At 42.1% G+C, this 15,262-nt stretch overlaps 2 protein-coding genes across 3 annotated transcripts; both read left to right on the top strand.

Moving 5' to 3' along the window:
* Nucleotides 1-3,078: 3,078 nt before the first annotated feature.
* On the top strand, nt 3,079-3,856 carry LOC139638375 (lactose-binding lectin l-2-like). The gene has a single exon (XM_071512498.1). It carries the CDS (start codon nt 3,079-3,081, stop codon nt 3,745-3,747), a length of 669 nt encoding a protein of 222 aa, XP_071368599.1. The 3' UTR covers nt 3,748-3,856.
* A 3,611-nt stretch (nt 3,857-7,467) lies between these two features.
* On the top strand, nt 7,468-14,253 carry cdca7b (cell division cycle associated 7b). 2 transcript variants are annotated; one of them, XM_071512516.1, is made up of 10 exons: nt 7,468-7,558; nt 9,264-9,440; nt 9,533-9,633; nt 10,396-10,615; nt 10,847-10,909; nt 11,386-11,574; nt 11,991-12,146; nt 12,286-12,435; nt 13,390-13,526; nt 13,769-14,253. In XM_071512516.1, exons 1-10 carry the CDS (start codon nt 7,541-7,543, stop codon nt 13,788-13,790), a joined length of 1,233 nt encoding a protein of 410 aa, XP_071368617.1. In that variant the 5' UTR covers nt 7,468-7,540; the 3' UTR covers nt 13,791-14,253. The 2 variants fall into 2 exon arrangements, with proteins under 2 accessions (XP_071368617.1, XP_071368618.1); XM_071512517.1 differs by having other exon boundaries at nt 9,264-9,431.
* The last annotated feature ends 1,009 nt before the right edge of the window (nt 14,254-15,262 follow it).

Here is a 15,262-nt window from a genome sequence, read left to right on the forward strand (position 1 = left end):
TAGCATATGTGTGCAACACAGGCAGCTGCCTTGGAGCAGTACAACATACATACTCTGTTGTATCTTTTGTCACTGGGTATATATCTTTTTGCCAAAAATGTACAACCCCAGTGACAAAAGATACAACGGCGTGCCTTTTCTTTTTTTGTTTCGAACAGTGTACTCACTGGCATGTGAAAGAAGCATTGTGACGTGCTTTCACTGTCCAATTGTGACATTTGAAACGTTGAGCTCTCCTGAATGTGCCAGAGTTCAAAAGCTGTCGTTGAATACTGAACTGCTATTGGTCCTCAGTGTTTTGCCTCTGTTTCCTGGTTGCCATTTCAGAGTTCTCAGCCATGCACTCCCCATGCGCTCTTCTCTGTAGACTATGATTTTGTATGAATAGATAATGATAAATTTACGTTGTACATAATATGGACCTATACTTGTTTCAGTGCCAAATGCCATGTAGATGGAGTGATGCAGCTTAGATGTGGAGCTCTTGGGTTGTTTAGGAAGCGGAGTCTTTCTCTGATGGAATCACAGAGGTCGACTTCCTGCAATGAGCCTGTCATGACGTCTGGTCCTTGATAATGTAAAGCATATCTCACTCCTAGCAGAGATGCTTTCTGACATTCTGATGACTGATTTCAGGGTGTGCATGACGATACACCACTCTCCCCGGGTTGCTATGGAAACACAGGCCCTTCATTGCAGTTTTTTTCTTTCTTTCTTTTTAAATCCTTGAGGTATATAATGTTAACAAAGATGAGCCAAACCACTGCAGCACAGAGCTCCGTACAGGGACGGCTCTATTCCACTTCAAAATCATGTTCATATAAGGAGATTTTTACATTGCTGATGCATTCTTATTGACTGAAAAGATTACCACATTCGGAAATGGTTCTGTGTAAATTGCTAGCTATTACAAAGATTTCACTGTCAGTGAAAACCAGCACAGGGTTTGGACAGAATAATGAAAGCACTGGTGCACAGACTTCGCTCATCTGATGTTGGGATGCGACTGTCTTGCTGGGTTGTTTTCTTATATAGTTTTGATTCACTCATCTCATAGAGCACAAGGTTAGTTCTAGTCAACACTAACACATTGATTCTGATGATCAGGGCCTTCCAATCTCACGTTGGCAGTGGAAAATGCTGTGTCAGAATCCAATAAATGGTCAAATTGGGATAACATCTGGCTATTGAAAAGGCCATGACACGTGGAACACATCTATTTTTTGTTCAAACCACTGAGGGACCAGCCTGTCTTGTTGCACAGAAATTATCATTCTGGTAGATGCTGTCGCCATCAGGAAAGAAATGCATCATGGGCTGAAAAGTACAATTCAGAATTGATATATTAGTAGTGATGATCCATATAAATCATGCCAAGAAACACACCCTTCACCAGTGCAGAACCATCAGAAGCCTTGACTTCTAACAGACCATATTAGTGTTTCCATTATTTTGTCCTTGCCCTGTATCTATACATACATAGCCAGTCACTTTAGAAGTATTTAGCAATGCATTCTTGCATTGTTTGGATTCTTATAAAGCATGGCCTATGGGGGATGGTCCATAATGTTTGTGCCACAGGTATTTGATCAAGCTCAGCTCTAAGCCTTTCAGAACAGGACAGGAGTACTGATAGATTCTGGTTTGTCCTGCAGATCATAATGAATCAGTTAGTCAGGGAGAACCTGGGCTGGTTTCCCAAACCATTTTAGTGCTAAGACCATCTTTGGTCCATTTTAAGACAGTAGTCAAAGATTATCTCTAAGTGAAGACCCATTTTTAAACAGTTTTGCTTTGGCTCTTGTGTACATTAACAACTCTCTTCCAAAGACTCACTCTAATCTCTTGTCATCAACGAGCCAACTTTGTGGACACTGTTACAGCACCCAGGTTGATTCCCCAGCTAATTCAAAACTGAAAAGCTGACTTGAGCTTACTACCTGGATGTAAATGCTCAGCCAATTATTTATTGTCCATGGTGCAGCTCCAGGAAGTTTTACTTGATAACTTCACACGTATGTGTCTTGACTCTAGAGATTGTTGCTTTTGAAGAGTTGTTCATATACACATGTATTGGATGAATCATACATGATTATAGGAATAACATACATTAATTCTGTTTTAAAGTGGATGCTTTTGAGAAACCAAGCCTAAGTCAGTGATTCTTGATTAGCTCCTCCACTACTGAGAGCATTGTTAAATATGAGCCTTGTGCTGTTCATATTCAGTGTCATAGAAAGGCTTAATGGTAGTCATATTTACACTTAATCTGTACATGATGCACACATGCACATATACACCTCTGCTCACTATGGTCAAAGAGCAGAATAATTGTGCTATTAGTTATTTATTGTAATATATTGTTTATTTATGTATTGCAGAGGTGGCAAAATGTCTTGGTTGATGTGCCATATTCAGAGCCTCTCCAGGACATTGTGGAATTGCGTACATAGGAAGAAACATGTTTGTGGTTTGAAGCTGCAATGCTGGAATGTAAAAGTACTTGTCGTTACATTTTGTGGCCACTTGAGGGTAGTAGAGGAGCAAGTCGATGTGATGTTGCCGCTCCTCTCTGTCCTCTGGTATCAAATGGGGGTAATGGAGAGGAAAAAAACAGATTGGGGTGGGAGGAGGATGTATTTAGTGTTTTAATGGCCATTGTCATGACTATGTAAAGTTAAGTTTTAAAAACGATGTTGTTTAAACCTGTTTGCATGATACAACAAAAAACTCCACATGCTCACAATGCAAGAGAGGACACCTCGAAGGCTTTGTACTATTGTAATATTGTCGACGTATAAATATATGCCTATGTTTGGTATATATTATTTATCTGTTGTAAAAAAAAAAAAACCCAAGTCAAACACAAAGCAATATGTCTCCCCTCGTGTCCCCTCAACCTTCGGACAGCTGAAGCCACATGTCTTTTCTAAAGCAGCATTTTACTATGTCAAAGTTTTACTAAAAATGAATAAATTATAGGTTTTATGTGACATCTCCTGGTGTGCTCATGGTCTTTTTTTATTATGCTCAGATATGGCAGAGTGGAACTAAAAAGGTGTGCCTACAGCAAATGATATGACCAATAATATTATGCCAGCAGTGCAGACACCCTCTCCAAAACAGATAAAAGGAGAGCAGCCTGTCACCCCTCTTTGCAAGGCTTCCAGTCCCACCCAAAGGTGCAGACTAGCTCCAACAAACACATCACCACCCCGTCCTGCTCCAGTGACTCCAGAGAGAAACACTCAGACCAGCATGCTTTTGCTCCTGTGCTGTCTCGGTCTGGCTCTGGGTGCCGTGTCTCCCTCAGCTGACCATGAAGTGAAGCTCGAACGCGGCTCCTGTCCCATGTTCTGGTACAGCTTCAATGGCCGTTGTTACAAATACATCGCCACACGTGTGTCCTGGGCAGATGCAGAGCTCTACTGCGTGTCTCAAAGGGCCAACCTGGTGTCTTTCCACAGTGCAGATGAGTGCAGCTTTGTCAAATCCCTGATTAAGAACTTTGACCCTGCTGAAGGGCACACCTGGATCGGACTCAGTGACACCCAGAAGGAAGGAGCATGGATGTGGTCCGAGGGGTCCGAGGTGAACTTTGGCCTGTGGAACCCAGACGAGCCAAACAACACAGGAGGAGCTGAGCATTGTGTGCATACAAACTATGATGCAGATTCAAGATGGAATGACTGCCTCTGTCATGTGACTTTACCTTTTGTTTGTGTATCTCGCACAGTCTGTCCTTAGCAACTGTAACGACTGTCTGAGTCACCCAGCTGACTTTCAACCTGTTGCTCTGTTGAAATGCATTTGGCCTCCATAATAAATATACAAATATACAAGTTTATGTATACAGTCGACATTAATTTCATAAATTCCTTCATTTTCATCAATGTTGGACAGTCACAGTTTGTTTGTTTGCTTATTTGGATCCCCATTACCTGCTGCATCTCAGCAGCTATTCTTCCTGGGGTCCACTCAAAACTTTACATTGTGACAATACATTGTGACAGTGCAACCAAATAAAATCTAATATTACAGAGTAGTCAGAATCAGGACGACCACTAGACCATACACTAATATATACAGTACACTGAACTAATATATACATTGAACACACATACAATTAAACATACACCAATACACTGTGACAATACAACCAGCAAAACATTACACAATACACAGGATGACCACTAGAACGCACACACAAATAAGACAAGCTCCTAAAATAAAAATAATTAATAATTCACCTTAAAGACTCATTTGTAGTAGACAAGTATACACATATAAACATCTCAACTTTCAGATCTCTTTGAAAATTAGAAATTACTTTTTTACTCTAGGATCACCAATGCAGACACACCACCACAACCACAAAGTACATCAGCACAGCTGAAATACATTTATATTTTGCTCAAAGCTCAGAGTGCAATATTTTGTGGTGCCACTGGATTGTTGACATTTAGATCCCTACAGGTTTATTCAGCACACATCCCATTAGGGCTTTCCTTACGTCTGTTCAGAATTTCTATTCAAGAGATGTTCTTCTAAAATTATTTAAAAACAGATTTGACTATGTTCTTGTGTGATATGTCTAGGGAGTAAATTCCATTCCTTCATAGCTCTAAACAAAACCATTCGTTGGACTGACTTTGTTCTCGCCTTCGGTAATGTAAAATTCCCTCCTATAGCATGTCTGGTAGAATAATCGTGTCTATCTGAGCTGAAAGATAAGTTCTTGTATAAAATAAATTGAATCTTAGTAACAGAGATATTTCTTATAAATACAAGTAATGAATAAAGTAATCTGTTTTTAACATATAACCAGGAGAGACATTTGTGCTTTGCAACAACGTTTGTTCTGTATTTGCAATGAAGCGCAATACGTGCTGCTCTGTTTTGTACAATTTGTAACTTCTTTTGTATTACCCACAGCACCCACAACTTCTTTATATTACCCACAGTTAACTCTAATGGTGGGTCCTAGGGAATATTTATTCTCTTTTGTCTTTTCACTGAGCAAAAATCAAATTGAAAATTGACAGAATTTGCATTATAGTCGTACACTGTAAACAATCGTGACCCCATCCCAAAGACAGCTTAGAAAATAAAAATGTTTCGGCTTGTCTACTCTGGCTGTCTAAATACTGTGTGTGTGTGTGTGTGTGTGTGTGTGTGTATGTGTGTGTTCCTTTGAGATGAAACAGCAGCAGCCTTACATCGGCCTGTGACACCTGACAACCCGTCACAGCCTATAGAAACTCCATCTCACTCAAGTGACAGCGGGAGAAACCACATCACTGACCACATCTCTACAGCCCAGTAGGTTGCTTGGGGAAATAGCTTGTAAACAGCCCAAAATACTCATGATAAGATGATCAAGTTGTGAAGGGAAACATACAAAAGATAGGGTGTGTAGGATATCTTTTGTTTTCTGACAAGTGAGGAAAAAAAGGTGCGACAGTGAGGTATGGGGAGAGGACAAGAGGGGAAAACAGAAGTAGCAGAAGAGTGAAGCAAGCTTGAGGATGATTTGGGACAGGCATGGAGGGAATGAGTGGGAAAAGGGGAGCATGGTGGTGTTTTCTTGTCGCATGGGGTGGCTGCTTTTGTTTTGTCACTGTGTTTCAGACAAGAGCAGGAAATGTTTTTGACTTTGACTTTATAGTGGCTCTCAGCTAAGAGGGGAAACAATGGGCTGTGAAAAAAACTGTAAGGAGATATGCTATATAACACTTGGCCTGAAGGTCGATTCACTGAAAAAACAAAATTGATTTATTACGGTAAATCTTCTCACATTTCCCAAAATTGTTTACAGTCTTTAACAATTTAATTTGGCTTTAGAGTCGTTGAGACTTGATGGATTTGAATTTGAGCGATGACAGCAAAGTACACAGAATCCTTCCCTGTAGTGCTGATTAATGCAGAATGATTGCACTCTTGACAGGGGTATAATATAGTTCAAATGTATCATGGCTGAAATGCCTCAAGGAACGAGGGTCAAATCTAATTAGAGGAGGCCTCTTTGAGGAAAAAGCCTGGAGAAGTGGGCATATTATTGTGGGAGAGGGAAAGAGAGAAAGAGGGAGTGAGGGAGAAGAGGAGACAGTTTGAAAGGCTAATTGTGTACTCTAAGCCAACCAATTTGGTGGTAGCAGGGGAGGGGGAAACAGAAAGGGCACAGCTTTACAATGTGAAAACAGCTGCCTCTGGTCTCATCTAAGCTGATTTCAGTTGGCATGAACTGTGACAGCAAAGTAAAAGCACTCCCTGCTATGTGCTTGGTGTGTGTATGTGTGTATAAATGTGTGCGTGTGTGTGTAGGAGTGGGAGGGGGGTCGAGCCCCGGGTGCATCGATATGGTTTCCTGATGCCGTTAACCCCTATCATTTTGCTGTCATCGCAACAAGCGTTTTACTCAGCAGGCCAGTGACAACTAAACAACAGTGGAGGATAAAGGAGAAAATGACAGAGGAGAGATAAACAGCCAAGCTTGGTACGATGCAGGTGTTGTGTCAGTGTCAGCCTGGTAAAGTGATGACAATGATGATAAAGAAACACCACAAACAGAAAGAAGTAGGCTGTTCTATAACTGAAGATTCAGTAGCTTACCACCCATTTCCAACCAGGGCAACTATATAACTATGTAACTAATGGTATGTGAATGACACCTAAATGTCACCTAAATCAGGGGTTCCTAAGCTTTTTTCATTTGAATGACCCCCAAATCGATCCATATTCACAGACCCTAATTTGGGAAGTTTTTGTCCAGAAAAAGCCTAATGGTGGATACTTTTGTTGTAATATACAGTATGATTTAGTATAGAACTGAATAACTCTCTGTACTGTAAGTGAATAATTATTTAGAGAATGAAACCTATCATCCAAACAGCTATCCTTAAACAATCTCTCATTGTGCTAACTTCTACTGAGTGAAAAAAGAAATAGTAAAATGAAACCTCCAGAAGACCCCATCAAACCCCATCAAGGAGGTCCAGGGACCCCATTTTGGGAAACACTGGCCTAACTCAAAACCCAATCCCTCAGACCTCTGCAAATGATAAAACCTCTGACTGAACAGCCGTTTTTTTTTTTTTTTACAATACAGCCTTCAAACAGGAGGTGAAGGCAATCAATCACTTGGTACCATACCTTCGACCCTGCGGCATAGTCACGCCCACTTAATGTTTTCGCGCGAAACCCGGACTGTACCATTCTGAGTGCAGGGGGACAGGGACGAGAGTCCGCTTATAGACACACCGGGGAACTTCGTTATCACAACAATGCACCTTGTGTGGTCTTCGCGAAAGTTAGCAAAACCTTTATATATTCCTAACGATGCTACCTGAAGCAGAAAAAAAATCGTTTTTGAACTTAATAACAAATCGACACAAAAGTGTATCAAAGACTGCACCCCTACTTCTACAGTCATGGGCTTGTGCAGCGGTTGTTTTTTAAACCCACCACAACTCATTCGTTTTCATGCAGAAAGACAAAACTTTATGCTGAAAGGAAACGAACCGTGCAAATGAGATAAAAAATGACCCTAACATCAAAGGTAAGTTGCCGAGTGGCGTGGCTAAATGCAGTTTTACTTCTTCTGTGAGTTTTTCGGAGAAAAGTCCATTGCCAGATGCCCAAAATGAGCACCATTGTTAACAGCTAACTAACGTTAACGTTTTGTTAGCTTGGCCGAGCTCAGCTGCTCCATTGTGAAGCTAATTGAGCTTGTGGGCTAGCAGCGGGTCCTAAATGAGCTGTATTTCTCTACTAAGCAAGCTCAATTTTGCTGCAGTCCAGAGATCCGGACATATAGTTTTAAACTCATTATGTACTGCGTGGTTTCCGTCTTGGCACACAAGAGGTCCTGGCTACATGTGACCTTCGTCACACCCTCGGGGGATCATTTACATGTAAGCAAATAGGTGACGCTCTTATACAGAGCGACTTAACGTTAGCTTGAGTGAACGAGTACAGGTTCAGTGTCTTGCTCAAGGAGCTGGTGTAGGGATCCAACCTGTGACCTTTCAATTGAAAGGCCTCCCCATAGTAATGATACTAATAATACTACTTTATTGATCCCTGTAGTGAAAATGTCTTTAGCTTTCCTCCTTCCAGGGAGGTCAGAGGTCAGCTACAGAGCAGCCCCCCTAGAGCTGGGAGGGATTGCAGAGCAGATGCTTACACACATGGGGAGTTGAACCTGGGACATGTGGGGGGCGGTCTTTCTGAATGTTCAGCCTAAAGTCGCCTGGATCAGACAAAACTCTTGTACTTCCTATTGAAGATTGTAAGATCTTAAAATTGACAGTCTTGCCTGTGAAAGGCTCTTTTTTTAAAAAGATTTATTTGTGGCATTTCCATGCTTTATTTGACAAGGAGATAGACAGGAAGGTATGGAAGAGAGAGAGGGGAGGACATGCAGCAAAGGACTGCAGGCTTGATTGGAACCCGAGTCGCTGTGGGAAGGACTGAGCCTTATGGTATGCGCTCTACTCGGTGAGCCACCGGGGTGCCTCTGCGAAAGGCTCTTGAGCAAAGTTTCTCCTTACAGCTCAGCACCCAAATGAGAAGATCTCCACTAGTGCTCAGGGGCTCACTCTCAGATCGAGGCTATAGACCGTTGTCATAAGTGGACCCCAAAAAATAAAATGGAATTGCCTGAGCTTTCAGTTGCTTTTCCGATCATTGTTGCCCTCAACCGAGCCCCTGAGCTCTAGCCGAGATCTTGACTAGCCCAAATAGTGACAAGGACTTCCCTGGGTTTGGGTTTGCTCCTCTCAGGATAAACTCAGAGGACAGCCAGCCTTTACTCTGCTGACTCTGGCAAGCTGCAGGGTGGGACAACTGAACCGGATTCATTGTTCCCTCAGTATTCACTCAGCAGCCGTGGACGCCCACGGTTGGGATGGTGCTCCCTCTGCTGTAAAATGTGAAAATGAATTAAAGAAACCCTCCAGTCTGGACTAGGCCTTATATGAAAGCATATTCTGTATGTATGAACCACATTTTGGACTGGGTCTTTCTTGGACCTGACCTGCAAACAGGACATCCACAGCACCCCCACTGCAAAAGGTTCCACATTCAATGTTTTCCTCCCATTCTTGTATAGTGAAACAGCATTGTTTCTATAATCAATAGAATTGGCTTAATGTTTATTAGCCTAATGCCAGTCCAAAACCTTAATCATAAAATAGGTCTGTGTGTCCTCCATTCCATCAAACCTGGTTCAATGTGATAACCAATATACTGTCTGCCTACAGGCCCCGTGTTTCAAGTCCAAGTTCATAACTGCTGAGCTGGCTCATCTGTTCAGCCAGTCTGACAGTGAGGAGGAGGAGTTCGAGGGCTTCAGTGAGGAGGAGGAGGAGGAGGAGGAGGAGGAGGAAGAAGAGGAGAGGAGAAGGTTCAGCAAACGGCTGAATACTACAGTCCAAAAGGTTTACTGATGGCTCTATTTTTGGATGTAAATGTGTATGCTGATGCAGCCAAAGCAACAACCTGTCTGCTTTCTCTTGCTGGGCTTCTCCAGATGGTGGAGTCGGAGGAGGACAGCGACGTGGACACAGGCTTCTACTCTGACGGCGACGAGGCCCCGCCACCCAAGAGGAGGAGTCTTTGCGTGGCCTTGAGGTAGGAGTGTGGGTGTGTGTCTGTGAGAGAGAGAGAGAGAGAGTGCGAGGATTCATCTCTAGGTCAGTCTAACACGCAGGTTTAGTGAATTGGTTTCAATTTACTGAAGGGAATGACTCAACTGTGTTTTCCCCTCACTGTTTCTGTCTGGACATGCCGATGTAGGGAAGACTCCACCAGATCAGTTTTTACAGCGCTGAATTAGTTTCTTGGGTATTTTTAATGGAAAAGAAGTGCTGTTGTGCATTCTCCAACCAAAGTTGATTCATTTGAATCGAGACAAAATTGCAGTGCATTTTGATTAAGGTGTCACATCCTGTGGATTTATGTAATGTAATGTTTGTAATGCATGTATAAACTAGAACCAGTGTTGTCTTGCTGTTTTTTTGCCAGCGTTTTGTGACAAAAACATTTCGTCAGTACATCATAGTTGCCACAACAATAAATTTTGTATTATTCGAACTGTAACGTCTCATCGGTTTCATTAAATATGTTTGAGCCTCCATATACTTGTGCAGAACTCTGTTCATAGTTTGCAGTAACACAAATGTGTTGCGCATTAAGTACAATCACTTACCAGAGTATCTGTTTATTACTGGTAGCGTTAAAAAAGGTGTTTGGTGGACACATGACCTAGGATAACTTCTGCCTCAGTGCAGAGTCAAACTCTACCAATATTTCAAGGAGGCTGTTTCATGGGATTTCTTGCTTGCTTCTCCAGTGACCAACCAACCAAACTTCTCGCTTAATTTTGCTTCTCAGGTTTCCCATCAAAAGGCTCTCCACCCCAAAACAGGAGCTCCCAGAGAAAAGAGTCAAAAAGCCAGTCACAACTGCCCCACCTTTAAGGAGAACCAGTGAAAGGATGAAACGGAAGGAAAAAGAAGAAGAAGAGGAGGAGGAGAAGGAGGAAGCGGACGAGGAGGTCCTGTCTCAGAGCCTGAGGAAGCGAGACAAAAACATCCAGGAGAACAAAGCCATGGTAAGAACCCCTAACAACTTTAGGATTTTGTAGCCCCTCCATATTCTGACTCCTTAATAGAGCTTGAGAGATGATGTGTGATCTCTTTGTCAGCTCTTTTTTTTTTTTTTATAATAAAATGAACCTCAAATCTAAACCTTGATCTGTCAAATTGCTCTCCATGCTGAGTTTCTCAGTGTAGTCAGTCATCTACCCTCACGTTTGACTGTGGTCGTCTGTGTTGTCTTTCAGCTGGCCAAGCTGTTCGCTGACCTGAGCACCATGGCTGAGCTGACTCCCCCCAACACCCCTCCAGTGAGTATACACACTTACAAGGACACATCTCAGTACTGAATGGTTTCCTCTATTCACACTTTTCTGACAATAGTGTAGACTGATCGGCCATACAGATTCTCTCTGTGGCATCAGACTGTATTTTCACTGCTGTGCTACGGTCATTGTTCAAAATAAAGGGATGATAGCAATGATGACAGAGTAGGAGACACAGGAGAAAAAGCTGTGGTGGGATTCAATCCTAGTATACATGTGGTTCCAGATTTGAGGGAAGGCTTAACCACTGGAGTATCTCTATTTCTATGTGATTTCTACTGATTTAGTAAGAAGTAATTCAGTAAAGACAACAGCTGTGTTTTTATTTTTTTGTTTTATGTTTTTTGTTTTGTTTTTTCCCCAACATACATTCTCCTATTCAAATGTTACAGAGCCTGATTTGTCCAAAACAAAATTGTTGTTCTGATTTCACAAACGCTGTCCTCATCACATCTGTGCAGAAGAAGAGGCGCATGGCAGAAAAAGCGCCGCCACGGAAACGCAAGTTTGAGCCGGAGGCGGGGTCGGAGAGGAGGAACCCGTCCCGTAAAGCCCGTCCACCCGAGAACTTTGCGGTGGAGGAAAAGAGCGAGTCGCCCGGCCGAAGAGGTCGAGCCACCAGGACCGTAGACATCAGGAGACTGGTGGAGGTAGATTATACACACACTGCATTTGAACACACTTCACACTGTGTACAGACGTCTATACACACACACTCACACACACTTAATGACAAGCAACTCTCATGTACAGTATATGTATTTGTGTGTCCTTGGGAAAATCAGATTTTCTACTTCAGGGTCATTGACACATTCATTCTAGACAGATTTTAATTAAATTAGATTAAAATTGTAATGTGTTTTCAATGAGGTAATTTGCTGTTCACCACAAAAAACACAATCACCAAAAAAATAAATAAATTATCACATAAAACAAAACTATACTGAGATAAAGGGCCATTCTGATCCTATGCATGAAACAAAAAGAATTATGGGCTACCTAGCAATTGTGGATAATGCCTTCTCACCCTATGTGTACCTACAATCTGGCAATTGTGATTGGGCAGGTGGACGAGGAACTTGTTGAGGGGGGCCGGAGAAAGAGGAAGAGCCACACGTCCAAGAAGAACCAGTATGTGGTGAAGTCGGTGGATGAAATCACCAAGGAAGAGCTGGACAACATCGCCTATCGCAGCAAAGACAAGATCTGGGACAAGGAGAACGTGAGTCACATTAGGCCTTTTTAATGCTGTTGGTTATGTTTTCTCTGGGTATGTACAAGTTTGCCAGGATAGCACAGTGGTTCACAGTAGTAGACTATGCACACTAATGTGTGTGTGTGTGTGTGTGTGTGTGTTCCAGGGCAGCTCATGTCACCAGTGCAGGCAGAAGACTCTGGACACCAAGACGGTGTGTCGCAGTGGTGTTTGTGTGGGGGTCAAAGGTCAGTTCTGTGGGCCATGCCTGAAGAACCGGTACGGAGAAGATGTGCGCACCGTGCTGCTTGACCCGGTCAGTTGTCTCTCTCACACACACACACACGCGCGCAAGCAAGCAACACTTGGCAACCCCCGTTAAACAGCAGCTTGCCTATGAGTTATGATGATAGTAATGCATTTTATTTGTGACGTCCTTTTCACTAAAAGCAAATGTTCTATAAGAAGGACATATAATTCAAAACTATTATTTTGGGGGTATTGGGGGTATATAGAACTGGTATTGACAGCCTGAAAACTTAAAGTAGCCTAATCTGTGACAATTTCATATAAATCAATTTTAGTTTTGCTTTTTTTTTTTGTTTTGTTCTGTTCTTTGTTTTGTTTTTTTCTTTCTACTCAGTAGCGCTGTGTCGGGTAGCTGTTTTCTGGTGCTGTGCCAATTTTTTTTTCACCGCAAATCAACACATGTTTTTTATGTGTTTCTCCCAGCGATGTGTCGTAACTTGGCAGGGAAGAAAATAATTATTGATTCTACAGGGAAGTTGTCAGACTATACATTAGTCTACTTGTCATTTTATTAAGCACGTTTCCCCATGATAATTTCCTTAGGGTGTACAAATTTTGGCACAACAGTAGGAAAAATCCTCTGGTGCACAGGAAGTGATGTATTTTACATTATTAGAAGTAGCAACAGTGGCACTGGTAAACCATTTGATTGCAAAGTATTCTTTTGGAAGTGCAGTGCAAAAACACCATAGCAATGATCACTTGGCACCAACGATGTTGCCAACAAAAAACAAATCTCACAGATTACCACTTTAGATTCTGTCCTCGGTAAAGTAATATGTAAGGTTGCATTCATACTAGATGCCTGCTTTAAACGCCAGTACAATGTGAAGACACAGTTTTCTTGTTGCGAGATGTTGGAGTGGTAGGAACTTTCAACCACAATATGGTTTCACTTATGGAGAGGAGAAAAGCAGTTAGTAACCCGCATTAAGATTTAATCTCTCTTTCCTCTCTCCAGATGTGGTGTTGTCCCCTCTGCCGAGGGATGTGTAACTGCAGTCTGTGTCGGAAGAAGGAGGGCCGCTGTGCGACCGGCATCCTGGTGGGATTGGCCCGCTACAACGGCCACGACAACGTCCACGAGTACCTGGCGAGGTACGTCACCTCACTTTCAATGTACAGCAAAGCCTGGGATGTTTCGCTTCAGCATCTCCCTAAAACTGACATGAGGAGAAAATCCTAGGATGGTTGTAAAAAATCATATGCTTACAGTTTCAAATCAGTGTGGGGAAAATGTGTGCACTACTGAATTAAGCATGAAGTTTGGAGAGTCTCCTGGAATTTGTTTTGATTTCCTTTGAAAACCCTTAACTGAACTATCCATCTATCCACCGCAGCATTCAGAAGGACCTGGAGTAGAGTCCAGAGAGAAGACCAGAGCGGAGAACTTCCTAGTGCTGCTGGAACCTGGAGATGGTTCTGCTGCTGCACAGTACTTTACTACTCATTTTAATGCACACATTTGGATTTAGAGAAGCCTTTCTTATTCTAACTAGAGAAACAAAAGCAAAAAAATGTTTTTTCTTTATATCTATCTTGTTAATGTTAGCCAATGTAATTGGCTACAGTGGCACATACACTGTAAATGCTGTGTTTTTTTTTTCTGATTTTAATGCTGTATAAGATGCAGGGATTTTTTTTTTTTTTTACTCTAAAATCAGTTCTTGACTTGGAGTTGTACATTTTAACTTGAGTATTTGTACTCTTGATGTCCACTAGAACCAATGCAACTAGTTATATTCTGTATGTTATGGATGTGATAGGAGCCTTTTATACTGTTTAGTTTTCTGAAATTGAATAACTTTTAACAGCATTCTTGTCAGCCCACTGTAAGATTTTTAATAAAGTATGGCATTACTTAAATGATTTACCTAGTTTAACATATTTGGTTTCATTTGCTGGAGCATAATGGATAATTCTGGTTATTTTCAACCTGGGACTTATTTTCCTAGTTTTTCCCTTTATCCTTTAATGTGGCAATGAGGACGGTTGTCTCAGGTCTTACAGATGTCAACAAAGCACCAAAGTGTCTTTATAGAGGAAAACCCAGCTGGATAAAGTTGTAGCACCACTACTTACCTTTAGGGGTGCGCACTCACCTTTCACACTGCACCGATGCTAGCTGAAAGCTTGCTACAGGCAAGAGCCTGGGTAAGATGAGGTAAGGTGTGTATGTGTGTGTGTAGCTGCTGTGTACCTGGTGGCATTTTCCCAGGTGACAGTGGGGTCAGATCCAGGTCAACTGTCTGCTCCGGAGGTGGCCAGCAAGCTGGTCATCTGATCTTGTGTAATGACCAGGTAGTTCAGCTGGAGGGCAGGGGTCACGGCAGTCAGAGGTCAACCTGAGGTCACTGGAGGTATCATTGTCATGGAGTGTGAGAGAGAGAGAGAGAGAGAGAGAGAGAGAGAGAGAGAGAGAGATATAACAACTGCCAACTAGGTGATTTGTCCAACTCAGGTGAAGCTTTCATCCACTATGATGTGTGTTTATCTTTTGTGTCAGGATTTATGTGTATGTATGTACACTGTGTACAGTAACAGGGTATCTGCAGATCTCCTGAAAAAGTTTTAAAAATGTTTTGAATAATGTTATCTAAAGGCCTTAGAAGGTCTCTGATACAATTCAGTGTGGCAATATAGCAGCGTTGCAATTTCTTGGTGCATTGTTTTTCCCGGTGGCAAATCAACCCAGTCACGCAGACACATTCTGATAGGTCTACAGTGTTGTTTTCATTTGCATGTTTATTTCAATTGGTCTTATTCTCTTTGCCCAAATTTCATACATCTATACATACTATCTTTATTTCTCACCTTTCTCCTTTGGAGGACTT

Source organism: Centroberyx affinis, unplaced genomic scaffold (genome assembly GCF_046629955.1).
Source record: "Centroberyx affinis isolate AG114_WGS23_722 - 3 ecotype Tasmania unplaced genomic scaffold, CSIRO-AGI_Caff_v1 ptg006324l_1, whole genome shotgun sequence".
Classification (NCBI taxonomy): Eukaryota; Metazoa; Chordata; class Actinopteri; order Beryciformes; family Berycidae; genus Centroberyx; species Centroberyx affinis.

Coding starts and splice junctions, on each gene's coding strand:
- LOC139638375 (XM_071512498.1), top strand. CDS start 3,079: ATGACCAATAATATTATGCCAGCAGTGCAGACACCCTCTCCAAAACAG.
- cdca7b (XM_071512516.1), top strand. Junction 9,441..9,532: donor TGAATACTACAGTCCAAAAG/GTTTACTGATGG, acceptor GGGCTTCTCCAG/ATGGTGGAGTCGGAGGAGGA. Junction 12,147..12,285: donor AGATCTGGGACAAGGAGAAC/GTGAGTCACATT, acceptor TGTGTGTTCCAG/GGCAGCTCATGTCACCAGTG.